The 24,822-nt window shown below is 52.3% G+C and overlaps 10 protein-coding genes across 10 annotated transcripts; 4 read left to right on the forward strand and 6 right to left on the reverse strand.

Annotated features, from left to right (window-relative positions):
* Nucleotides 1-103: 103 nt before the first annotated feature.
* Nucleotides 104-2,499, reverse strand: CONPUDRAFT_161164 (kinase-like protein). Its single transcript, XM_007765042.1, has 4 exons — nt 2,264-2,499; nt 2,169-2,210; nt 1,754-2,109; nt 104-1,696 (listed from the first exon to the last, which is right to left on the reverse strand). Exons 1-4 carry the CDS (start codon nt 2,452-2,454, stop codon nt 408-410), a joined length of 1,878 nt encoding a protein of 625 aa, XP_007763232.1. The 5' UTR covers nt 2,455-2,499; the 3' UTR covers nt 104-407.
* Nucleotides 2,500-2,984: 485 nt separating this feature from the next.
* Nucleotides 2,985-5,061, forward strand: CONPUDRAFT_148498 (kinase-like protein; the record flags this gene model as incomplete). The annotated part of the gene is made up of 6 exons (XM_007765043.1): nt 2,985-3,046; nt 3,096-3,464; nt 3,521-3,773; nt 3,828-3,973; nt 4,026-4,133; nt 4,191-5,061. 6 exons carry the CDS (start codon nt 2,985-2,987, stop codon nt 5,059-5,061), a joined length of 1,809 nt encoding a protein of 602 aa, XP_007763233.1.
* A 366-nt stretch (nt 5,062-5,427) lies between these two features.
* Nucleotides 5,428-6,472, reverse strand: CONPUDRAFT_86382 (ubiquinol-cytochrome c reductase iron-sulfur subunit; the record flags this gene model as incomplete). Its single annotated transcript, XM_007765025.1, has 5 exons — nt 5,428-5,490; nt 5,546-5,574; nt 5,629-5,663; nt 5,715-6,195; nt 6,250-6,472. The coding sequence occupies 5 exons, from the start codon at nt 6,470-6,472 to the stop codon at nt 5,428-5,430; spliced, it is 831 nt and encodes a 276-aa protein (XP_007763215.1).
* A 301-nt stretch (nt 6,473-6,773) lies between these two features.
* CONPUDRAFT_94848 (PLC-like phosphodiesterase) lies at nt 6,774-8,749 on the reverse strand. The gene is made up of 11 exons (XM_007765044.1): nt 8,495-8,749; nt 8,387-8,442; nt 8,285-8,336; nt 8,166-8,234; nt 8,004-8,109; nt 7,743-7,951; nt 7,644-7,682; nt 7,550-7,590; nt 7,236-7,491; nt 7,118-7,181; nt 6,774-7,055 (listed from the first exon to the last, which is right to left on the reverse strand). Exons 1-11 carry the CDS (start codon nt 8,618-8,620, stop codon nt 6,946-6,948), a joined length of 1,128 nt encoding a protein of 375 aa, XP_007763234.1. The 5' UTR covers nt 8,621-8,749; the 3' UTR covers nt 6,774-6,945.
* A 72-nt stretch (nt 8,750-8,821) lies between these two features.
* On the reverse strand, nt 8,822-10,090 carry CONPUDRAFT_114692 (uncharacterized protein; the record flags this gene model as incomplete). Its single annotated transcript, XM_007765045.1, has 5 exons — nt 8,822-8,976; nt 9,084-9,272; nt 9,334-9,788; nt 9,841-9,952; nt 10,006-10,090. 3 exons carry the CDS (start codon nt 10,088-10,090, stop codon nt 9,683-9,685), a joined length of 303 nt encoding a protein of 100 aa, XP_007763235.1. The 3' UTR covers nt 8,822-8,976; nt 9,084-9,272; nt 9,334-9,682.
* A 500-nt stretch (nt 10,091-10,590) lies between these two features.
* Nucleotides 10,591-11,910, reverse strand: CONPUDRAFT_78771 (uncharacterized protein). The gene is made up of 3 exons (XM_007764564.1): nt 11,740-11,910; nt 11,256-11,688; nt 10,591-11,204 (listed from the first exon to the last, which is right to left on the reverse strand). Exons 1-3 carry the CDS (start codon nt 11,842-11,844, stop codon nt 10,897-10,899), a joined length of 846 nt encoding a protein of 281 aa, XP_007762754.1. The 5' UTR covers nt 11,845-11,910; the 3' UTR covers nt 10,591-10,896.
* Nucleotides 11,911-12,773: 863 nt separating this feature from the next.
* Nucleotides 12,774-15,039, forward strand: CONPUDRAFT_45829 (polyubiquitin-tagged protein recognition complex, Npl4 component; the record flags this gene model as incomplete). Its single annotated transcript, XM_007764356.1, has 6 exons — nt 12,774-12,842; nt 12,874-13,025; nt 13,073-14,273; nt 14,330-14,572; nt 14,628-14,754; nt 14,810-15,039. Coding segments are annotated over 6 exons (2,022 nt in total), but the record flags the coding sequence as incomplete, so codon positions are not given.
* A 356-nt stretch (nt 15,040-15,395) lies between these two features.
* CONPUDRAFT_78772 (uncharacterized protein) lies at nt 15,396-17,452 on the reverse strand. The gene is made up of 6 exons (XM_007764565.1): nt 17,393-17,452; nt 17,247-17,336; nt 16,880-17,188; nt 15,989-16,817; nt 15,864-15,941; nt 15,396-15,810 (listed from the first exon to the last, which is right to left on the reverse strand). Exons 1-6 carry the CDS (start codon nt 17,400-17,402, stop codon nt 15,678-15,680), a joined length of 1,449 nt encoding a protein of 482 aa, XP_007762755.1. The 5' UTR covers nt 17,403-17,452; the 3' UTR covers nt 15,396-15,677.
* A 1,181-nt stretch (nt 17,453-18,633) lies between these two features.
* On the forward strand, nt 18,634-20,121 carry CONPUDRAFT_68941 (uncharacterized protein; the record flags this gene model as incomplete). Its single annotated transcript, XM_007764496.1, has 2 exons — nt 18,634-19,116; nt 19,924-20,121. The coding sequence occupies 2 exons, from the start codon at nt 18,634-18,636 to the stop codon at nt 20,119-20,121; spliced, it is 681 nt and encodes a 226-aa protein (XP_007762686.1).
* A 3,009-nt stretch (nt 20,122-23,130) lies between these two features.
* On the forward strand, nt 23,131-24,195 carry CONPUDRAFT_45161 (DNase I-like protein; the record flags this gene model as incomplete). The annotated part of the gene is made up of 1 exon (XM_007764309.1): nt 23,131-24,195. A coding segment is annotated over one exon (1,065 nt), but the record flags the coding sequence as incomplete, so codon positions are not given.
* Nucleotides 24,196-24,822: the final 627 nt, after the last annotated feature.

Consider the following 24,822-nt stretch of genomic DNA (forward strand, 5'->3'; position numbering starts at 1 on the left):
GTCATGTCTTGCAACGGTCTGTAATGTCCCATGCGAAGAACACAATGAGATGCTGTCAGTTGCGATGCGGTAGGAGGCGGCACGTTGTAAGTTAACGAACCAGTGTTGATTGAACCATACTCGTATCCATTACATTACAAGTATCGATAAAAACGAGTCTAAACGAAGAAGCGGAGGGTACCAGTTCTGTAATAGTAACAGGATTTCTGCATCAGGAACAGCCAGACCATTAGTAACAACTGATATGTATGCCAATGCGAGATACGAATAAAAGAGGAAAAGGGAAACGTGAAGGTAACAACCTCACGTATACCAGCCCCACGCCCAAAGTCTGTTCAAGCTAAGAAAGCAAGCCAGTAGAAGCAAGCCAATGGCCGGTACATGAAGTAATAACGTCCGTCCGTCCGTCACCAATCGTTGATACCGACCCAATCGGAGTCTTTCACGTCTAACCAGATGTGGTTCACTACGTCACGCGCCTCTTTCCGATCGCGTTGATCAGGAACAAGCATGGGCTCCAAGAAAGCGCAGAATGCGGTTGAATCGGTCCCAGAGAACAAGTACTTCTCTGTCATGACATTAAAGAGCGGCCAAACCTTGAGCGACTTGATGTACCGTAGGCCCCCACTATGGTCAAACAGCTCCCTGCTGTACTTGCCCCCCATCTTGGCATCCAGAGGGAAGTCGCCCATGAGCTCGATGATCTGAGCCATATGATCGTCATCTTTAGCGAAGAGCTCTCCTTGCCCGTGAGGATCGAACAGATACTCTGCGGTCAAGAGCTCGAAGATTACGCATGCCACGCTCCACACATCCGCGCGTGTGCCCCAGTCTCTCCGACCTATGATCGCTTCTGGCGCCCGATACTGCCGAGTCTGAATATCCTCGGTGTAGTGGCGTTTAGAAGGGGTAGCGTTTCCAAGATCGGCTATCTTGATTGATATGGGGATAAAGGAGTTTACACCAGGGGTTGGTGTATGGGACGATGAGGCTAGGGGGGTAGCTGAATCGTGTTTGGAATGGTCCAAGTGGGAGGGGGCAGTTTGAGACAACAACGAAGGGCCAGCTGTACCAGGGGTCGTTTCGTGGGGATGATGTGGAGGTATCAGACTCGAGGAGTCTGCAGTCGTTCGCTTGTCATCGGGTATAGAACTATCCTGTGTGACAGGTGACTTTCTAGCCCGTGAAGTAAACGAGAGTGAGAAGGAAGCCAACTTGGATAGTAATGGATTATCACTGCCAACGGATGTAGCGGGAGTGTCAACGGCACTGTTGACTCCGTTTGGAATGGAAGGGGGTGACGAAGAAGCAGAAGATGTAGCAGAATGTGACGGACTTATAGTCGTTGTCGGCTGTTTCAACCCTATGATGCTTCCGGATTCGTGGTTGCAGTCAGGACGCGGTTTCAGCACATCGCTCAGGGATGCAGAGGCGGACGAGGTGTTCAAGAGGTACCGTGATAACGTCACACTCCCGGCACTTCCACTAACACTGCCGCATCTCGACGAGGGGCTAGATAACGGCTGCGAGTCGAAAATCTGGACATGTCGTTCGCGGATTGATGTGCGTCGCTGGGGAAAGGACACACCGGAGCGAGACTTGGTCGGCTGGGGAATGCCTACACGGCGAGAGGTGGGCGAGGAGGAGGCTGATAGTTCAGCATGAATATGAGTCTCGATATCAGGTATGGAAATCACTTGATAATGCATGAAGATGAGGTAAGAAAAATGCGAACAATCAAAATACTACTTACATATGTTCTCTGGCTTGATATCAGTATGGACAAGATCGCATTCATCATGCAGGTACTGCAGTCCAAGAAGGACCTGCTTAGCGATTACCTTGACCACGGGAGGAGGTACGCCCTTCTTTTTGTTTCTTTCGATAAGGGCCAGGAGGTTCTCGCCCAACGGTTCGAAGACGATGCAAATGTGTGAATCCTGCGGACCACTGTGCGTGAAGGAATCAAGGAAAGAGACGATATACTGCTTCCCGATATGAGCCGGATTGGCTGCGGCCACTTGAGATAGGAGCTTTATCTCGTCACGAGCGGTCTCGGCATAGCGACTCGCTGACTTGACGACCTTGAGGGCGGAATGTCGATTTTCCCTGATAACACATGCTTGTTACAACATTTATCATAGCAAGAATGGACAGACAACACTTACTGTTTGTCCTTGACTAGCCATACTGTGGAGAAATGACCCCAACTGTGGAGAACACATTTGAGGACATTATCGGCAAGAGGATGCAAACGGCTTACCCTAGCTTCCGAGTGACAAGGTATCTTCCATCCTTAAAGGTATCGTTGATCTTGACTGGGAGATATCCACCAGCGTTGTAGTCTGAAGGAGCTTCCTCGTCTCTCGACTCTTGTTCGATGACAGGGAGAATCTTTGGACCCCCTGGGGTATTGACGTACTGGTACTTAGCGCATGGCTCTTTCAATGCCATATACTACGATGAGGAGCGAGGGAGCTTTGGCGGGGACAAGACGCACGAGGGTGCAGATGAACGTGTGCTCGACAGGCTGGTTATTTGTGGGCGGCTCGCGTATCGGAACGGATTCGGAGCGGGTCCGTGATGGTCATGCGTGTCGCCCTTCGCATTTTGACTCAATTTGATAATTTGCCCGTTATCGCTGACATCGCACCATGACATAAACACCGGTACCCCTTTTGACGTTGACGTTGCTAATGCGACCGGTCAGGTACCCTAAAGGGAACGGTTTGGCCTTCCTACAGTGAAACCCTTGATCACTAAATTGATGGGATGTGGGGTTTCATAATCGCTCCTTCATAACCTTGACCCCCCTCATGCACTCGCCTCTTTTCTCGCTACATCAGTGTCCTTTTTAACCAGCACAACGTTCCCCATATTCCTTCTCTATCCTCGCTCACGCCAGCTCTTTTCCCGGGAACCGCCATTCACACCACAAGTCCACGGGAGCTGTGTCTATAAGTTCGCACTCTCGACGAGGAACGATGTCCTCCAGTGTTTCCAAGCGATTCATTGGTGCCGTCCAGGATGAATGGCAGCTCTTCAGGTCAGCTACTCTTATTATTCGGCCTTGTCATATGCTCAACCAAACCCAGTGACTGTTCATCAGATTACACTATGGGGGCACCAATTGGTTTCGGTGCCTCCTCCATCGTCTATGCCGCCATATTCAATCCTCCAGAGGCTTCAAACCCTGTGCCTTGCGCACTCAAGGTCCTTGATCTGGACTCCTTATCGCTTCACACATTCTCGCTGCTGCGACGTGAGACTCAGTTGATGTCTCTCTCGAAACACCCCAACGTCCTCCGCGTCCGCGGGAGCTGGATGGATGGACACAAGCTCTACATCGCGTTGCGTCTGATGAACAAGGGCAGCGCCGCTGACGTCATGCGCTATGGCTGGCCAGGAGGCATGGAAGAGGAGGTTGTCAAGTGCATTCTCAAACAAGCGCTTGAGGGGCTCAAGTAAGTGGGGCTCCGCAGCATTTCTAACATGCACTGACTGGAGCATGGCCATGTAGCTACCTCCACGTGAACGGGTTTATTCACCGCGATGTGAAGGCGGCGAACCTGTTGATTGACGACGATGGAACTGTCCTTTTGGGGGACTTAGGCGTGTCCACGTCCCTTTCTGATGACCACGACACCAGCCGGGCTTCGGGTGGAACAGACAACCGCGCGATGCACTTTGAACCTCTCTCGGCTAACAAGGCTCCACACCTGAGCTCCCCTCAACGCCCTAAAATGGGCAAAAGGAAGTCGTTCGTCGGAACGGTGCGTACTATCGATTCCTAATCTGGAAGGTAACTTACCGTCGGTTCACAATAGCCTTGCTGGATGGCACCCGAACTAATCCAAGGCAAGCAATACGACTCGAAAGCGGACATCTGGTCATTTGCGATTACCGCTATCGAGCTCACCCAGGGACGACCTCCCCGCTCACGGGATAGCCCTCACTCTGTTTTACTAAACACGTTCGTCTTTTGCCGCGCCTGCACCCGCCTCATTCTAATGCGCAATAATTAGTGTTCAGGGCAAACCCCCCACCCTTGATCGTGAGCACGGCGTGCATCAGTACTCGCGCGCTTTCAAGGACATCGTGGACAGCTGTCTTAAGAAGGATCCATCGCTTCGGTATATACCAGCTTTTTCTTAATACTCTTCAGTATCCTCATTTCACGCATCTTCTAGACCCACAGCAGAGCAACTGTTGCAAACCCCCTTCTTCAAATCCGCGAAGAAAAAGTCTTACCTCGTGAATGCGATTCTCAACGACCTTCCTCCGTTGACCATGCGTCAAGAACGTCGTAGGCGTGAAGGGAGCGTGATGAGTCATGGCACCACCGATTCCTGGGATTTCAATGTTACCGCAGCAGGATCTCCTGTGGCTTCTATCATTGGCGCTTCCACACTCAGTGGGAAAGCCTTACAGAGGCTATCCAAAGTGACTTCCGTCCATAGCGCGAAGAGCACGGACGGCCTCATCGTAAGCAAAGCACGCTCGAATACCGACTCCGTCGGTGGAGAACAGCGTTCCCGTTATCGTGGTAGTAACGGTAATCAAGAGGATGGAATTGGCGCAGGCTTGCCTTCTCGTTCCAAGCCCCGGGCGGTGCCTGGCCGTAATCCATCGACGACGGTTGCGAGGAAAGTGGAAGACGTTGTCAACACAGACGAATTTATAGGCAGCCATTTGCCCACTCTACCGCCTCTTTCCTCTTCGCCAACGGACTCTTCTGAGTCGAGTGCTGCGTCTGCCGTGTTCCATTCGTCCAATTCCTCGCTCTCCGCCATCGAGGCGGGCTTGCCCTCTCCTCTCCCAGACCATCCACTAACACAACCGACAACGATTCCTATCCGGAGCGGATCGTTTTCCTGGCGTCGTAAACCTTCTTTCGCATCTGCAATGTCTACCTCGCCTTCCTCCCTTCCTTCTGCTGGAACTACTGGTTTCTGGAAGAAGTTGACAAGATCAAATACGAGGACTCTAGTGGCTGAAGAGGACAAGCCACCAAGTGGATTAGCGCGTATGCTCAGCAAACACGGAGTTGATCTCCGCTGATCGTCCGCTTATCCAACCAAAGAACGTGGACCCCTCTCCTTGTGACGACTTTGATGACGACTTTGACGACCAATCTACGACTCATTGCCTACTATCTGGCACCCCACAACGCTTGTCTAATACTTCAACGAAGTTCCATCTGCACATAATAGTATTTAATGTCCTATATACTCACTTGCTGTACTATACCTCCACGTCAAAGGCAGGTTACCTCTAATTATACGTGTAGTTGCAACTGACCAGGTGTCATTGATGACATTTGGGCACCAATCATCAAATCGTGTGATGGCGACTTGGAGGGTGACGATAGGATGGAAACCTCTACGACTATCTAAGTTCTCATTACAGGAAGTCAACTCTATTAATCTACCCAACAATGAGGTTGCCGTCGACGTCGTTGAAGTCATACGGGGGGATTTCAAGGTTAAGCTACATCAGTGACATAGTCAGTTATGTTTTTTGTTCAGAAAAGAAAGCGACTTACAGGAGCTGGGCCCTTGCGAGCGCGTCCGGCTAGTCGCTAGGTCAGCAAAGAAAATTTCATGTGGAAGATATGATAGAACATACAGATATCGTAGTGAGAACCATGACAGGGGCAGAACCTGTGATGCACATGTTAGAAGATGTACGGCTTGGTTGAGATATGTATTCACCATCCTCCATAGTCACCAGACTCGCCAATTGGCACGCAACCAAGATGGGTGCAGACACCAACCATGACTAACCACTCGGGTTTCTTCACGCGATCCTCGTCGCTCTGGGGGTCACGGAAAGTCTTCCAGTTGACGTTCCGGGCCTCCTCGATTTCGCCCTGGGTACGGTGACGGATAAAAACGGGTTTGCCGCGCCACTTGATAATGACGTTCTTGCCCTCTGGAATGGAGGCGAGTTCAACTTCCGTCTTAGCAAGAGCGAGGACATCGGCAGAGGCGGCCATCGTCTCGAGGAAACCGGTTACAGCCGATTTTGCGACGGAGGCAGAGAGGACACCCATTGAGCCGACTATAACGTATGAAAGGGCACGGTTAGTGCTGCTAGACTTGGCTTCGTAGTCCGAAAAGTCGGGAACCTCGGGGGCTTCCCGTGCGACAGCCGAGGTGTGCAGAAGGCGCAGGTTGGTCGTCGGAGGTGCGGCTTAACTTGATTTTAGGCGCATACTTCGGTTAACACAGAACCCATCATGCTTACTGGAGAATGTCTTCGAGACAAGGCCTGCCGAAGGGCTCCTGTAGGCACCAGTCAGGCGTCTGGGGACGTCGGAGCGAGCACCAGAGTGGTCATGGCCATGGTGGTCTCCGGCCGGAGCACGAGCAGCGAGGTTGAGACGGGAAGCGTGGGGCACACCGCTAGGGAGAGTGCGCACGGTGGGGGCGAGGTTAAGGGATTTTTTGGCCACATTGAACGTCGACATGGTTGGTGACGGGGGATGGGCCGCTGAACGATGCTTGCGGTGGTGATAAATATTCTTGAAGGTGTTTTAGCGGAGTTGTCCCAGCCCGTGTCCGCATATTCCCGAACCCTTCCGACTCAAGCGCGTCGACGCGTCTGTTCCAACTCGATCGTATTCTAAAAACAGCTCTTTCAGAGTAAGGCTCGTCATACATGGAAGGCACAATAGATAGGGCTATAAAAAACAGGCGTTTGCAATAGCTCATTCACTAAAAGGTTTCATATCGAGTCATTATACAGCTGCAGATATTTTGCTAGTAATGGTGGCGTTCTTTCATGCTCGAAGAGCAAAATCTAGATTGTCTGAGATCTTACAACACATACAACTCACATCTATATGCTATAGCTTTAATAAAAATCGTGTGGAATTTATATCGTGCAGGTATGATGATGTTTATTCTAAAGTACAATTGCTGAGAAATCCCCATGTTGAACTTAACGGTTTGACATATGCTTGCTCAGACAGTCAAAGACACGCCGTTTAGCATGTTTCGGTGCAACAGGTAGCATCTGCTGCTTGATGTAACGACGCACGACACCAGGATCTGATTTTGAACGGCATGTCGGTGAATATCGACGATATAGGAACATCAAGCCATTCACGTACAGTCTGTGATGATACCGTCGACGTTCCACTCCACCAATTGCTCAACGACATCAAGTCGGTTGACCTATAGGTTGATCAGCACGCCACAACGTGCGCCTCGGATCTGGCTTCTACTTACTGTCCAGGGCTTGACCTTCAATCCCAGTCTATGGGCTTCGTTGATCATGGCCTTGGTGGCAAAAGGAACATAGTTCTCCGCATGCAAGTCTTCAGGGGAGCGAAACGACTCTGCCGAAGGTGAAAGTATGTCTGCCGATATTGCCTGGGCGGCTTGAGCGACTTGATGACCTGACGTAGGGCCGGGGAATGTATCGAGGCGGAGACCAGCAAGCCAAGGAGTGGTGTAATTCTCGTCCGAAGTGAGGGCAGTATCACTGAGTCAAACGGTAAGCAATATATAACCCGCTACCTTGCTCTATTGATGTAACTTACTCATCAATGAGCGCAGAAATGGTAATCGAGGGATCGATATGCTGGAAAGTATGTTAGAGATTTTTGGGTTTGGGGCAAATCATGAATATTTTACCCTCATAGCAACCAGCGTCCGCCAATCGAAGCTTTGATACTTCGACAAGTCAGCCATTACCCGTACAGATAGCAGAGACAATCACACAAATATACTCACGGTGATGGACTTGTGATATGGGCTTGCGGCAAAACTCGCCTGTTGTAGTCGAGCAAACATTTCTGGTTCCTTTGTGCAGTTACTACAACGAGCGTCGACCTTGGACTCAATGTTCCAAAGTATTTGATGTGTTGGATCAGCGCATTCAACAAAATCGAAGACTTCTTGTAGTGTCGAGATACGTGTTCCAGGATAAGTAAGTTGCTGCGCTAGAAAGCTTGTTGGTATCACACAAATACTTGGCAACTTTGAGACGCATACGGTAGTCACGTTGTCTTTTGGATCCACAATCCAGAGTTCGTATTTGGGCCAGGGTAAGATTGGCTACATATTTCCCAACATACGGAAACATGGGATCATCCTGGAACTAAATGCAACAAGTCAGAGCTCGAAGAGGTCATAATGCGATATATCTGGGCTTACCGCGGGCTGAGTGTCCTGGCACTTCTGTGCAACAATGTTTTCGTCATGCCAGACGATCACTACTCCGTCCTGTTGATAGACATTAGGATACTGTTGTGATGCCGAACGAAGTTGCATACTGCCGTAATACCATTGTCCAGCTCAAGGGTGGTTGCGCCATCAATTAAGGCCCTTCAAGGTGTAAACGTCATGCGACCTGAGCAGTTTAGTGAAGACAGTACCAAGCAAAGCTTGGAAGGACACTCTCGACGGTGCTACCTCTTCCACCACGATGCGCCTATAAGCCAGATGGACATAGGTTCGACGAGTAAGCCGATTCAGCTGCATACCTGGACATCGTAAGCCTTCCTACTCAAGCTATGTGAGACATCGAGGGACAAGGGAAGCTGTGCTGGGGTAGACGAGACCAGCCCAACCTCAGCAAGTAGGAAGGTGACCAGAGAACGGAGGGACATTCGGCTTGAGAAGGGTGACCCGAGAACTATAGAGTCGGGTGCGGAAATATATGCTTGTGCGCGGCATGATGGAGCTTTGCAGATTCCGACTGGTCTGATCTCGAATAGCACTGAAATATACCGCGGTCGTCCTACTATTGGGTACTGGGCGGAGGGCGCATACATTCTAAGGACGAACGTTCGAGCATGTTTCTCCTTTGGAGATCCGATTGCGGTGTAGTCTCCCGTAGGCAGAACTTACTGCGGTGTGAGCTTGCACTCGGGGCGGCTTGATCCCTGTATTTACACACAAAGGTTGCCAGAGATCTTAGCCATGTCAACCTAACGTCGAACTGGGTGCCAGAGATACATGAGACCTATCGCGATCGAGACCTCGTCGGAAATCGAGAAATCAAGTGCGAATATGTGCGAATGACCTTTCATCTGAACATCGTGGAATTAGCATGCTGACAAGATAGCATACCTGTGAAGTCCGGACAGGATCTCAAGCGTTCATTTGGCACTTTTATCAAACGTGCGCGATAGAGTCGGAGAAACTGTCAATCTTAACCATTTGGTAGCACTTTGTCATGCACGCGGTGCTTTTGGTTGGCCGGTGTCAGCCAGTACTGGCCAGCAGACCAAGCTATTGTGAACTTTGTCGTCATCATTCCTAAATACAAAACGACGTTGACATCAATACGAGATTAAACTTCATGCGGTTGTAACTCTACCTGAGTGAGCCACAATTCGGCGCCAATACTTGTTTGTACCCACACGTCGCGATGACGAAGCAGCTAAGTATAGTGGAAGGATTATATAGGATAGCTATCATTCACCACTACAGAAAGGCTGGGGCCCACGCGGAGCATCGATATCCACGACTGCAATCTCGAGCACATATGGTGTGGCTATACGAGGTCAATATGACACCCTACGCAAGTATTAGGTTGCGGAAAATAGAACGACACCTCGCAAGCTGTTTAATTCCGACGTGGAGCTTGAGCTCAGGCTTGTGCTAGATTCGGTGTGGGTGCGGGGGCGAAGCAATTTAGCGTGATGCTATACGTGAAGAAACCCTGGTCAAGCTGAATCGGTCCGTGAGGATACTTTGGCTTTGACCTCAGGATCTTCCCCGGCGAGGTTAGTGAGGCCCAAGTTTTTCCACTCATCGCGGTCCATCAAACCCCTGCATGTATTAACACTCGAACTCAGCCAAGAGAGCGAAGCAGAAGACATACTTGGTCATTCTGCAGTCGAGGTACTGCTTACTGAGGACTCGACAAGGCGTCGAAGTGCTAGAGTTTTGCTTGAGACATTTCATGTATTCCATCATAGCTTCCTTGCATTCTCCTGTGCGGCAATTACATGACCATGGCACCTCGACTGAAGATGACAGAACACACCATCATGGTCTAGAGGGAAAGACCCTCTATTAGGCGGCGAGACCTTGAAACCGACGTTGATTGAGGGGGGACGACCAAAAGACATGTCCTGGTTCGAGATTATGTTCGTATCCGTGTAAAAGGATGTACGGGCCGCCGCGACGTAGTACGGAGTGACGGATCGGCCTTGTCCCCCAAGTGGCTGTGCCTTCGGGGCTTGCCCTGGCTTGCCTCCAACTGCATTGTTTTGACATTTCTGAGTTTTACCCTGTTTTACCTGGTTTCAAAAATTTACGTCTCGGTGGGATCAAGTGCGGATGGTTTAAGATGTTCTGTAGCGCGAATACCACAGCGCAGCGCCCTTGAGCATTTTTGTGTATGTGTGCTAATAAGCCAGCTGTCACCTTTGTGGAGACAACCTAATATATGCGACTTGAGTACTTGAGTTTGCATGGTCACTATGTAACATGAGCACGCTAGCTCTCAGGATCTCATGACAGGTCGGCAAACGTCATATGGAGGCCGGCGCGGAATACCCCACGCCATGGTCTGACCAGCTACCACTGTTTTCAAGGTGCTATCTGGCGTAAATGTTAACAGCATGTAGGAAATGAGATGTATGCGGATATATACCGAGTACATTTTACATTTGTCAATGTTAATACAGATGCTTTCATGCTAGATCATTACTCAGGCGAAAAGTCGTAGTGTACAGAGAGTGATAAAAAGACAGGAAGTACTGAGAACTAACAGAGACAACACGGCAGTCAATTAACCGATGGATAATCAGTAAAATGTCCGGGACTGCAAGAGATAAAAAGAGGCGAAAGGAGCGGCCCTGGATGTATCCTCATGCTCATCGTCATTAGCGAAGGCTTGAGTTATGATGCCAAAATGCGTCGTCCTTAACGATCACGATACACCCTTGTTTTCGCCTTCCTCACCCTTATGAGGTTGTCCCTGTTGCTGCTCATCATCTTCAGACTCTTCGTCTTCGTCTGTCCTTGCATCCGCAGGTTCACTCGACACCTTGTTGTCGCCTTCGATGGTGGATGTAGCGTTCAGAGCTTTGCCCCTGAGTAGGACAATCTCCTTCAGCCAGCTGTTTTCTTTCCTGAGGTCTGCCGCTTCACGTTCGAGTTCCTCGGCACGACCAGCCAGATCGGCGACAGTCCGCTCGAGATTGAGGGTCCATTGCTTCTTCTTTATGCGAAACCGTGCTGTTCGTCCAGTGAGCCGGCTTGTTACAGGTACATAAACGATTAGCGTACCAGATGCAGCAGTATTACGACGTCGTTTGTCCTCGGCTATCGCCGTGACTTCGTCGTCTGCGGCATCCAAGTCGCCCGAATGTCCTCCAATTGTAGGCCTTGACAGGGGAAGTGGAAGGTCCGAAGAGCAATCAGAAGGCTGGTCCAAAGATGACTGGTTGAACAAAAACTGAGAGGGGGAATAAGGCCGTGACGGAGCTTGCTGTTGGTCAGAGATCGAAGACACGGATGGAGACCAAGAAGTAGGCGGTGGTAAGTTCATGGGGGGCGCGGTAGGAAAGTTAGAGGGAAATCCGTGTGATGGAGGGAGGGGAAGAGAGCCTTGCATAGACATTAAGGCTTGCATCAAGTAGTTGTAGGCCTCGGGTGGGATTGAAATATGTCCGCTGCTAGGAGGAGCATAGGTGGGTATACTTCCCAAAGAATCGGCAATCTGGCACTCGGTACTCAGTGGAGAGACGGACGATTGTTAGATGAGACGCACCCTGGAGGCGCTATCATGGATGGGCAAGGGAAGATGCCGCCCTTGGAGCAGAGAGTGGCCACTAAGATGGGTGTTGGAGGACCGAGGGTCCTGTGAGTTTTCCATGTCGAAGTGGCTTCAGGTGAAGTGGGTGCTAGTCAACAGTGCCGTAGCAGTGAAAGATCAAAGACCACAGGCCCGGGGCTGGTGTGTCATTTACTCGCGTGATACGGAGGGCTGATTTTGTAATGGACGGATAAATGAGGTTCACCATATATGCGACCCGGTAAGTAACGAGTGTTGACACGCCATACGATCTCGAGATTGCGACAGGAACAGTCGCGGTAATATGCGTATATCCAGGACGCTAATTAGAAATCAGCTTTGAACTTAATGTACGTAAGACATGCAAAAGGGGTTAGACTCCCAGGCCGAAGCACCTCCAGGAAACAGGCTCTTCAATAAGCCAAGCGACTGCCAGCGGCGGGCCAACCAGCTCTACGTTTAGTACGTTACACCTCCAAGGCCCGGCAGCTCTTCTCGCCAAAAAATCTTCTACTGGCTTGTCTTGGAGAAGTACCGGTACTGGTTTAGAAGGCAGTCGCCATAATCACGCCTTTGTCGAGGCCACCCAGCCTTACTAGTATGCCGTACGACCCGTACTTCAAGTTACCGGTACAATCACTCAGTGAAATTCAAAAAAAATTATCGATGTGGCTGTAGACCATCTTTCCGATATTGACCTATAGTACTTGCTAGCTGTCTCACATGTTTGCATAATCACCATCTTTGTCTGCCCTAAACTGCAACCCGAAGTTCGGGACTCAGCTCGTTAGGCGAGCTTCAATACCGGCGCTATAATCCGCGCGTCTAGTAATTTAAATGGAAAGCCATGAATGGGAGTCCCGATTAGGTAGCCATTACTCATGTGGCTGGTTTACAGTGTCAGCTTCACGATTACGCGTATTCCTGTACTTTGTACTATCTTCTTAAGTTGACTGCAATGGTGAGTTGATTATTGCAGCTGGCTTGATTTTGGCCTCTCAAGGCCTAAACAGCTTGTCAGGATTAGGTCAAAAGACGGAAACTTTCGTTTCGAGGTTTCTCCTCAAGATGACGTAGCCGTCCTAGCACAAAAGGCGAGTACATGTTCAGGCTCTGCTTCACTGGCGATCTAATTGCCCACAGATCCTGGAGACCACTGTCAACCCAGACCCATCGTCCATCACAATCTCCAATCAGCCTCGCGGCAGCGAGGTCAAAATCGCTTCCTTCAAGGGCAAGACTCTGCAATCCCTTGGGCTCAAGTGAGTCCGACTTGTCACAATGTTTGACAAATCGTTAAGCCATTCAGACACGGCGATTTGATTTTTGTTGGATATAACCCAGGCATTGCTACTAGCACATCGGCTCCAGAAATCACGACAAACCAGCCGTCTGCTGAAAGTAGCCAGCGTCAGCCTACCACCAATGTCTGGGAACGTGTCAAGGAGGATCCTGTCGATGAATATTGGAGATCGCAAGACGGGAAAATTCCTCGAGGGCGCGACGCACGCTTCTGCAAGCATGGCGCGAACGGGATGTGCGATTACTGCATGCCTCTCGAGCCATATGACTCTGGATACCATGCAGAGCACAACATCAAGCACTTATCCTACCACGCGCACCTTCAGAAGCTTTCTCCAAAAACATCCTCCTCAGCAACTTCCTTGCTACCATCTCTCACACCGTTATCGTACAAGGTGAAAGTGCCTTGCCCAAGCGGAGGTCACGCTCCTTGGCCTGCCGGTATCTGCACTGCATGCCAACCGTCCGCGATCACATTGCAATCACAGCCGTTTCGTACGGTTGATCATCTTGAGATTGCATCGCAGGACATCATCGAGCGGTTTTTGCAAGCATGGCGTACTACCGGAATGCAACGCTTTGGCTGGCTCATCGGTCACTATGAGCCATATGATAAGGTTCCAATGGGTATTAAAGCTGTGGTAGAAGCCATCTACGAGTCACCTCAAGAAGGAGAACTTGATGGTCTGACACTTGGCATCCCATGGGAAGAGGAACAACGTATCCGGGAACTTGCCAGATGGTCGTCGACACCTCTCTCCATCGTGGGATACATCTTCACCGACCTCACGCCTACTCCAGACGATAGAACGAGAAGTATCTATAAGAGGCATCCGCAATCTTTCTTCTTGTCGTCGCTTGAGGTAATCTTTGCGGCTACGATGCAGAATCTGCATCCCACACCCTCCAGGTCATCGACTACCGGCAGTTTTGGCTCACGCCTTGTGACGGCTGTCTTGACAGCTACAGAAGACGGTCAGGTTGACATCAGCGCATATCAGGTCTCAGAACAGGCGTGTGCGATGGTTGATGCGGACATGATCGAAGCCAGCGTTGATCCTGGCATCGTCCGCGTAAAGGAAGAGGATCGGGACCAGGACTCGGCCCGTTACGTTCCCGACGTTTTCTATAGGTACAAGAACGAGTATGGACTCGAAGTCAAGAAAAATGCAAAACCCTGCTTCCCAGTGGAATACCTTATAGTGAATGTGAGTAAGCTTGCTTATTTTACCGTCATTATACGTTTTTACGTATGAAATATCAGGTCACACATGGTTTTCCACAAAATCCATCCCCAATATTTAAATCGAACTCGTTTGCCATCGAGAACCGCCCAGGCGTAGAAAATCAGCATGTCGAGGGTGTCATTGCATCCCTTGCGAGGATGGATGCACCGAATGTTACGAGCGATCCCACACAAAACCCACAAAAGCTTATCGAGCTTGCAAGGTGGTTGAGCGATTGGCATCTCATCGCATTCTTGGGGACGACTCAATTGATTTCTCAGGTAAGGGGCGATGATCCTACAGACACAGGTATACTCATGGGTACATAACATCTAGGATGATATGAAGACCCTTACTCGCGTCGCAACATCGCCGGCGATACTCCAAGACTTGACGCCATTGTCTGATCTGTTCAAAACTGAAGGCTGGCAAACGCTGATGACCTTCACGCGCGAAAGCGCCCGTGAGTTTTCTCGCATATCCTACTTGCCCGTGCTTGTCGCTTACCCTGCTTCCAGCTGCGGTACCAACGTCCTCTCATCTCGGTTCCTCTGGTTCAAGAATGGACGATGACATACCCTCAGAAGTGTTCGACCAGATTGCCGCGGAGGAAGCGGCAGCGCGTGGATCTACAGGTGGTGGCAATGGTGGTGAGGACTCTTCGGGCATTAGGATCTGCCCTCATTGTACGTTTGAGAACGTACATGGGGGAAGCGATTGTGAGGTCTGCGGATTACCTTTAAGCTAAACGATGAACGCCATCAATATGTACAATTACAATGATTTCTTGCTATCCTGTTTGCACACAAATAGACAGCATGGCATAATAATGGCGCGTGCAGTGTCATGTGCTAAGCGTGTATACTGCAAGCAGTCAAGCGCCTGCCCTACATAGTGGGTTGCAGAAGGCGGGTAGGTCGTAAAATGAAGTGGGGAACATGGCGACCCCCCTGCGATTCGCCCGCGCCAGGTCACAGCGTTCAGTCGAACACATGGCGCAGACATGGCGCGCTTCTGGGTCACGATGCATGGCATGAAGCTTGAAGTCGTGCAGGGGCGCAACTCTTGAATAAGGACGAACGGTCTATTTTGCACAAACATCGCGACTCAAAGGGTGGAGATCATGTTGGGCGTAACTATGTTAACTGACGACTTTTGGAAGGAAAGAACAGGATATTCGTTACATCTAAGGTAAAGGTGCTATTGTGATGTATGTGAAGGTGTGTGTATGATGTTTACTGAAACTGTTCTGGATGAAATTGCCAACGATGAATCTCGGGTGTATACAATGAAAGACAAACAGGTAAATCGTCACCAAAAGTCCGTAAAAGGCGTAACTATGGTGGAGTCCGAAATGCTCCGATTTCTGCATGGTCGGCTGTGCGATCAAGAAAATACCCACCAAGCTGCAAAGGCCAACCCAATGATAATTCCGATCGCACGAAGGATAATTACAACGATTAAAGCTTTGCGCACAGCAGCATAGAACGTATTCAGCGCCGTTCCAGCCCAGTTGATCCTATTGAACACATGAAAACTAGTTGACATGGCTAGAAATAGCCGAAGACTTACCTTCTATCGTTTGATCCTCCAGATCTCGTACTGGCCTCCCATCCACGGACGACTTCTCGATACCTCTTGCCAAATACCCTTGCGAGACGTTAGGAGGTGCTTCTGATTATTTTGTGAAGACCTACCAGATCCAAAAGTTGACATCAGGATAGGAAAACCGCGGGAACACGCTCGCGAGACTTGGAGCTATAGCTTCCACACGCATACCTTCACCTCCGACTGGACGGAAGGGAAGATGGAGTGCAGATAGCCACACGGAGGAGTCAACAGCAGCGGCAGCGGCAGACCTTTGTTCACGCTGGAAAGAGCTGACAGATAGCGGCGGTGAAGGCAAGCTAGGAATGGACGTCGAATGCACACTCGGGATCATGTTGGAGAGTAAATCCAAAGTCATGCCAAGCGACAAGCCCCATAGCTTCAGATACTTTGGCTTCAACGCTGATGGCACACCCTTTTCCAGTGAATCTTGCGTCGAATTGGGGAAGGAGCCTGGGCCTTTAAGGGGAGGCGAATTGGCGGGAGAAGGATATGAGGGTGCTGAGGCAGTTTCGATAGTATGGTCGGGTACATCTAGCAACAGAGCTGGGAATTGCATAGTACCAAGGAGAAGCCTGACAAGGTGCTTGAGTTTTGGGGCATGTTTAGGTGTAATCCTTGAGGCGGCGTCGACATTGACGGTTGTCCACTTAGCGCTGCGTTCGCGATCTATCCCAGCAGGGATTGGACTGACTGCGTCCACTAAAGATTCCAGAGGCGTCCAATAAATTTCGGTACCTTCGGCGGGGTCCACTGGGATAGGATTGGCAGTGAGCTGAAGGAAGACAAAAGGTGACAAGATCATAAGAAGCCGTTTTCCAAGGGATGTCGTTATCTCGCGATCATCGAGCTGTCCAATGCATGTGAAGTCCCGCTCAGCCAGGTCAAGTCCTATTTCTTCCCAGGTCTGACGCATAGCTGTAAATAAAAACCACTCGCGATTAGCGGAAGGGATTGCGCTGACTTAGGGAGCAGCATACCAGTATAGAGGCCACCTTCGTCACCCTCCTCCATACGCCCACCTGGGAAGGCTATGTGCGCCTCTGCCTTTGCTCCTGAACTAGCGTTAGACGTGCTGGATGTAGAGGCATAACTCCCTGGGACTCCGTCCGAAGGTGCCGCTCCATCACGGTGCAAATATAGAATCTCCACGCTTGCATTTGGATCGTTAACCCAGTCGAGCTCGAAAAACTGGCTCAACGTGGGTATGGGGGCATCGCTGGGGATAGGCGGTGAGTGGGGAGAAGGAAGGACGCGTATGACGAGTGCAACAGCAGCACGACGAGGTTCTAAAAATTGGAGTATGTCACAAATTAGCGAAGAGGACTCTCATCGTGTTTTGCTTACGGGTTGCGGGCGAAGAGATAAGTCTTGGGGAAGTCGTGCGGATACGATGAAGAGCACGAGACAGTAACCGAACGACGTGGATGGGTTTCTCTAGTTGAGTTGAGCATCAGCCAGTGCGCTTAAGCGTATCCAATCACAGAGCTCACCCGATGACATTATTGCTACAGTAGTTACAAACTAAATGTCGCGGCGAGGGTGGATGTTGTAGCTTCCAGCCTACAACAGACGCGGCCATCCATTTCTTTGGGGATGCGACCTTACTGTACAGACCCCGAAATTCTCAGCGTCGACAAGGACTCCGAAAACCCTGTTCTTGGACATGATGTCAGCTTCTAGATAAGACCAGCGAGGGGCTCTTGGACCTGTACCACCATGTACAGGGTGGGCGTCTCTCCTCAGTGAGAGACCCCGCCTTGTCGTGTACCTGCGTGCACGACGGGTCGTTCATTGTAACTTGGCATATTGCTTTACCAAGAGCCCCCCACCTGAACATAATCTATAACTTATAACCGTATCCTCCATGCCCCCAAGTACGCGGACAGCGCTGACATGCCCGCGCGCTGCATCCCCTAAGACACCCCCCACTCCAGTAAGCTGCTGCTGACCTCGCTACTCCGCGGAACCCAACTACTGGGGGGATTAATGGTAGGCTGCGACCCGGTGTATAGTGCACCTACACCTCCCACCTCCACTACCAAACTTGAGCTCAAGCATGAGGCGACCGACTGTACTAACTCCAGTTGCCCTCCCTGAGGCCTGACCACTTGCCACGGTGGAGTAGAATCGAGGGAACCACCGCGACATATCGGGCGTCTCGCGCCCACCAGCATCCCCTTGATACTCGACGGTCTGCTCGGTCACCGTCTGCGCTCTGCGATACCCCCGTCGCCGGCGACGTACCCCACTCAGTACTTGCCACCTACCTTCCTTTTCGGAAGACGACGCGCCACCCCTCCAACTCATTCCCACACGGCGATCTCATGCCGGGACACCTGCGCGGCGAACTGCTATATCGCCCCTCTTGCTAATTGCCGTGGGTTACGCTCCCCACACTCCCCCCCTTTTTTTCCGCACTGTCCACTTGCCCTATACCCTATTACTGGCCCATCCCCACACTGTGTGTAGCCCGCCACCGCCCATCCTGGGGACCCGACAGAAACCAGTCTGACGATGGAGGTGCTACCCCCAGAGAACTGCTGGAGACTCCTGTTACGTTATGTTCTCCGCCGCTTAACCCTCGCCGGTCTCCGAGTTCCGCCTGGCTATGTGGTATTTAACATAGCTCTGCATGTTGCGCAACCACCCACCTTCGCTTCCGCCTTTATTTTATCACCTCTACGTTATGGATATTTTCATCCCCGCCCACCAGCGCTCCTTCTATAATTCCATGGACACAGTCATCAGCGTATACCACCTCACCAGCCCCGCAACAACGAGAATCGGTCTCCTCACCCTCCCAGTCTTCTACCTAAGGAACATCAGTCCTGACAATGGGACTCAGCTTGACATTGACAGGCACGTTGTCGCTTACTACGAGTCTGTGGACCCTAGCGCAAAGGCCAACATCCTTCCCCGCCCCCTCTTCACCGGCAGTACCACCGTTGTGGTCAATGCCAACAAGTACTGGACCTACTTCCTGGTAGAAAGAGAAGAAGACCCGAACCTTAATCCGGTTCCCTTCCTACCCGAACCGGTCTTCCACGGCCCGCTTATCCTCGCTGTCAAAGACTACTTCTACACAGCCACAATCTCGGACATTCGGTGGACTCGCATCATGCGGTTCTTCTTCCTACTCAGTGAAATTGAGTGGCCCGACATCCACGTCCAGCCACTCTTGTGGGGCAGCCCTGCTTTCCTCTGGGAGGAGCCTGTGAGACCCCCGCCGCTAATCCTCTCGGTCTAACACTCGTAAGTGAGCTGCCTGCTGGCTCCACGCTTAGAACCACCCTCTGACGTCCCTCCTGTGGTGTCAGGTGCCCACGTCGTCTCGGCCTGCGCCGATGCATGCCCCTCCTTATCGCTCCCAGACCGCGGCCCGTCCATACCCGACCCTTCCAAACGATTGCCCGGAATTGCCTGCTCGCGCCCCCATCTGTACACAATGGTTATACACGCCTCTGCCCCCCTTTTTTTTCACTACAGACCATCACTCGTTTGACTGTTTACTTCTTGGACTATTCCCAATCTCCAACCATACGCTTACGATTCTACTAGTGTGCATTTATGTCCGTACCTCAGCTAGCCTATCCGACCAGACGCCGATCTACTGTACCCGCGTGTGAATCTATGGTATGGTTCTGACTCCCCGCACCGTTAAGTCCTACGCGCCTGCCAGTCACCCAGTGCTCATCCCCCCCGGCATGACCCCTCCTCCGAGACCAAAATGGCATAAGTGTCTCAGCGCCAAGCACCCGAACTCACACCGGCTCTGCTCAGAGTTCCCCTTGACACGGCCGCTTACTACTCACACCGGGCATGTCATGATACCCGCCGAGTCCCAAGCCACTCCCCTCGCCCACCCACCACCATCTGCACATCCCCTCTGTACCTTCCGTTACGGCCCTGCGGTCGTACAATAGCCCTACGCCACACTCTCCCCCATACCACTCACTCGGTCAACCCCACAATCTTCACTGCCACTCTCGTTGGCATCCCCGCTCGAACACCCCGCTCATAGCCCTACTCTCCACCCCCACTTCTGTGGTGTCTACAACACCAGGACATCGGCGAGAAGACGTACCTCCCTCAACTGCCGAAGGGCGACCCAACCAGGCAAGGACCCACACTCGCCCACCGCTACCTCAACCTTCAGTCGACCTGGACACAGATGGCTAGGAAACCAACTCAACAAGCTCACCACAGGTTCGAAGCCTAAAAGACCGCCACAGGGCTATCGCTGGGCGAATACAGGCAAATGCAGGCGAGTCGCTGATCTGCCATCCATCCTCCGCCTTCTAGTGCGCTTGAGATACTGACATCTCAACCCTCGCCCAGCCAGACACCCTCCTACCCCTCCTCTTTCGTGTTTTTATGGACACGCCCTCCTACCACACGGTCCCACTGACTCACTGCGTCGCCGGCCCTAGGGAGATCCTTGACCACTCATGACACCCTCTGTGTTACGAAAAAACCGTGGCGCTGACAGCAACCGACGCGGCACAACGGTATAAAAATCCCTCAAGACCATAGACGATATCATGTCTCAGTCGCTCTCCTTAGAAGAATACCCCCCACTCCTTTGCCTTTCATATACTCAGTCTCCCTCAACCCACCCATTGTCCTTCATGGCCCAGAAACGCAAGGCGTCTCAGGCGTCCTCACAGAACTCCCCTGGTGACACCAACCAGGACATCCCCACCTCTCCCATCGACGATGACCTGGTCGCAGCCAAGAAGGCTAGGTCGTCGCTCCCCGGGAAAGTCTCTGCTGTAAGCACCTCTGCCAACCGCTCAGCCGAGCCGAGCCGTCGCCCCTCTCACTCACCACCGCCCTATCAGACTGGCGGCAGCACCGCCCGAGCAACCATCGTCGTTCGTCTGTTGAAGAGTCACAAAGCGGCGGGATCTACTCCTGCTGCTGCAGCGGACCGACCCACACCTGGAAGCTCCGCCCCTCTCATGAACACAACCAACCGGTTCGCCCCCCTCGCTGCCCTCGCCGACAACGAGCCCTCCCTATCGGAGCCTCTCACGACGGCGGCACCTACACCTCTGGCGCCGGCGGCCCCTGCTGCCACTCTAGTCATAGCTGCCCCGACACCCCTTGCGCCAACAGACGGCCCGCTCCTGGCAGACCACCCCGCTGTCTGGGCGGTTCCCACTCCCCCTTCTGCCCAACGCCGCAGAGCCGATACCCCCATCCCTATCCTCGTCGATTCTCCTATGCTCAACTCCTCGTTTGGCGACTACTCCCCCCGGTTTAACGACCCCCACTTCTTCCAAAGCGGGACCGCCGAGAAGCCCTCGCCAGTTACAATTGGCCCCTTCGGTCTAGAGTACACCTCTCGCCCAGAACCCGAGGGCTGGCCGATATCCCACCGCGGCGCCCTCGCATCGCAAGGCCAGGACGCGGAACAAGTCAAGTCCTGGGACAACCACCCTGGCCACAAGCTTCTCTTCTGCATCGCCCCCGCGAAATACGAGGCCAACGCGCAGATCACTGTCAACCGTTCGAAGAAGGTCATCGGTAACCGCCTTAGGATCCACAAGTCATCTGTCACTGTTGGCGTCCCTACTCCCGCCTCCGATAACCCGGCGACGGGACGCTACGCTTTCCCTCACTTCTATTTCCTCGGCGTCCCCGAGGCCCACATGGTTCAGACCCTCCTCGACCAGTATGTCCTCAGTACCTCGGAGATCACCATATTCTTTGTACCGTGGGTGCAAACTCCCCCGCGCTACCTTGGCACGGTCGAGGGCCTAGTTCTTGGAGACGATGACGCGGACGTCGACATGGCGCTCTCCGAGATTCGGTCCTTCCTCCGCAACAGAGACGAAGCCGCCGCCTTCCTCCTGGAACACTCACCGGTGCACGATCACGAGGCCCACGATCGCATCATCGACTCTATCACTGTCACGCCCATGCAGATCTTCGGAGACGGCGGACGACCCATGACGGTCTTCAATGTGGAGTGCCAAGAGCTCCCACGCCTGTCCCTGGCCCACTTCCAACTGTGGGCCTCCATCATACGTGACACTGTCTTCCCCACCGTCTTCCACGGCACCGGTAGCTTCCGCACTGGGAACCGACAGTTTGTCTGCACCATCTGCAGGAGCTTCTCTCACCCTGCCGGCCTCTGCCCCTTCCCGCCTATCCCCGGATGGTTCGGCCCTCAACGCCATGTGGATGATTCTAACGGCATGCTCTTGTCAGCGGGCCAGAACGCTCCTGCGGCACCTGCGGCTAGGAGAGGTGGCCGCGCTGCAAATGGCAGGGGCAACGGCCGCGGCGGAAGGAACCGCACTCCTCGTTCTTAATATACCCAACTGAGCCACTCCTTATCTGATACTGTGTACCCCCCGTATTGTTGAGCCACGCTCGTTAAACTGACCTCTAGTCGATCCTTCAATCACCACGCTCTTTGTGTCCCTTAACCTGCGCTTTGTGAGGAAGGAGCAGCCAGTGCCTGACGGCCGGCGGTTAAGTTAAGAATTGTCAACGGAGGCCCAAATATACTGACGCTTCGGCGGACAGGAAAGCCTCAGACAGAAAACCTTATTTACAAACGGAAGGCTTATTCAAGTCGGACCCGCCGTAGTTTGATTACTGAAAGGCGACAACGGGCTGCCGGACTCCCCCTCACGGGTTAACGGTATCTCGGCGTCGGTTGGATCACCCCTCGTCATGTGGGTTAACATGTTCTCGACTCCTATTACCCGTGGCTAGGGTAGAGCCGACATACCTGGCCGCGAACAACTTATATCATACCACCTCAAGTCTGCGGCCCCGAGTGCACGTCTGCACGCCTACTAACCCTCCCCCCAGGTCCACACATCAAGTCAACCCTGAAGCCCAAGTCCCCTTCCAAGCTGGGGTGAATGCGCAAGACCTGGTACGTATACCTCTCCCGACACCTCGGGCACCGCCCCGCACCGCGCTCTCGCCGCACCCCAGCACCCCAAAGGTCATTCCACCAGCATCGCCTGGCAATGCCACCAACGTCGTGGCGTACCACCATACCGGTCCAGCGCCGAACCATACGGAGCAGGCCCCATCCACGTCGACCACGGTCGAACCCCCGCACGCCCGCATTCCACCTAACGCACCGCCTGCCCACACATCCCCCCCACACCAAGGCAACGAACAACGCCGAGAGCAACACCCAGACTCCCCCCCAGACAACCGCGACATGATCAGAGTAAACCTGGTCGTGGGCTCCCTCAGTATGCGGGGCCGCTTCCACGCCGGCAAAGACAAATGGCCAGACCTGAACCAACTTATCAGAGAAAGGCGGCTGGGGATCTTAGCACTCCAGGAATCCCACCTACCCGATGACGACTGTATCTTGCTGAACGAAAGGTATAAGAATTCGCTACTCATTACCCACTCAAGCGACCCGTGTAACGTCACCAACAATGGTATTTCCATAGTTTTTAATAAACTACTAGTAAACACGGACTCTATCGAAACGACGGTTCTCATACCTGGTCGTGCCCTCTGCGCCAGACTTAAGTGGCACAACTCGCGGACACTCACTATCTTGGCGGTATACGCCCCAAGTTCTGGCGGAACTGACAACGAAGAATTCTGGGTATCACTCCAAAATAAGCTCACCGCGCCAGCCTTCAACCTTGGTAAACCCGACATCATGCTCGGAGACTTCAACGTCGTCGAAGACTCCCTGGACCGCCTTCCCCCGCACGCTGACCGGAACCCCTCAGTAGCCGCACTACGAAACCTAAAAACGACACTCACCATGGGAGACGGCTGGCGCGAAGCGTACCCCGACATTAACGCATTCACCTTCTTCCAGACGGCCCGACAAGGTGGCAGGAAGTCCCGCATTGACCGTATCTACCTAAATACATCCATGATCCCATTCGCGCGCGACTGGGACATCAACTCGTCCGGGATCGACACTGACCATAAGTTAGTCACAGCCCGAATATCCGCTAAAGACCTACCATTCATTGGACGAGGCAGATGGACCATGCCCATCTTCCTCGTAGAAGATGCTCACATCTTAAAAACCATCAAGGGTCGCGGAAAACGCCTACAAAACGAACTCACCGAGGGTGAAAGGGCTGACCGGACCAACACGAACAACCCTCAACTTGCATTCAAACGGTTCAAAGACGACATCATAAAGATGGTCCGCGACGCTGCAAAGAAACGGGTGCCTGCCCTGGAACGGAAAGCACTCGCCCTGAAAGGGAAAATACATGAGACTATGAACGATCCCCTATCGAACGAGGAGGAAAAGAGACTGGTAACATCAGTACTCCAAGATAAACTAGATGATACCATGAAGATGCGATTCCAGAAGAGCCGTGACAACATGGACGCCCGCATGAGGCTTGAACGAGAGAAACCTGGGAGCAAACGCTGGGCCCGTATGGGCCGCAGCCGCAAACCCAGAGACACCATCTCTGAACTCCGTATCCCCGGATCATCACCCCCAACATTCGAATGGAATTCCAAGAAGATGGCGGCGATCGCGAAATGTCATCATGATGAGCTACAGGCCCTCGACCTCGCACCGGAACGCGAACGTGCAGATGCCACGTCCCAGGTCCTCAAAGAGATGGGGGTCTCCCTAAACCGAGAAAGCCAGTCCATATTGGAGAAAAACATAGCATACGATGAGGTTCGAACTGCCCTTAAAACCCTGCCCAATGACAAAGCGACCGGAATCGACGGCGTCCCATATGAGCTGTGGAAGGCACTAGCCTCCTCCGCCCCGTCACACGCTGAATGGACTGCGATGACTGACGACGAACGAGCCAAAGCTCCCTTCAACCTTATCGCTGCGCTCACCAGCACATATAATGATATCGAAACCCATGGGGTATCCTCAACCACAGGCTTCTCTGAAGGCTGGATGTGCCCACTCTATAAGAAAAACGATAGATCAGAC

Source organism: Coniophora puteana (assembly GCF_000271625.1).
Source record: "Coniophora puteana RWD-64-598 SS2 unplaced genomic scaffold CONPUscaffold_1, whole genome shotgun sequence".
Classification (NCBI taxonomy): Eukaryota; Fungi; Basidiomycota; class Agaricomycetes; order Boletales; family Coniophoraceae; genus Coniophora; species Coniophora puteana.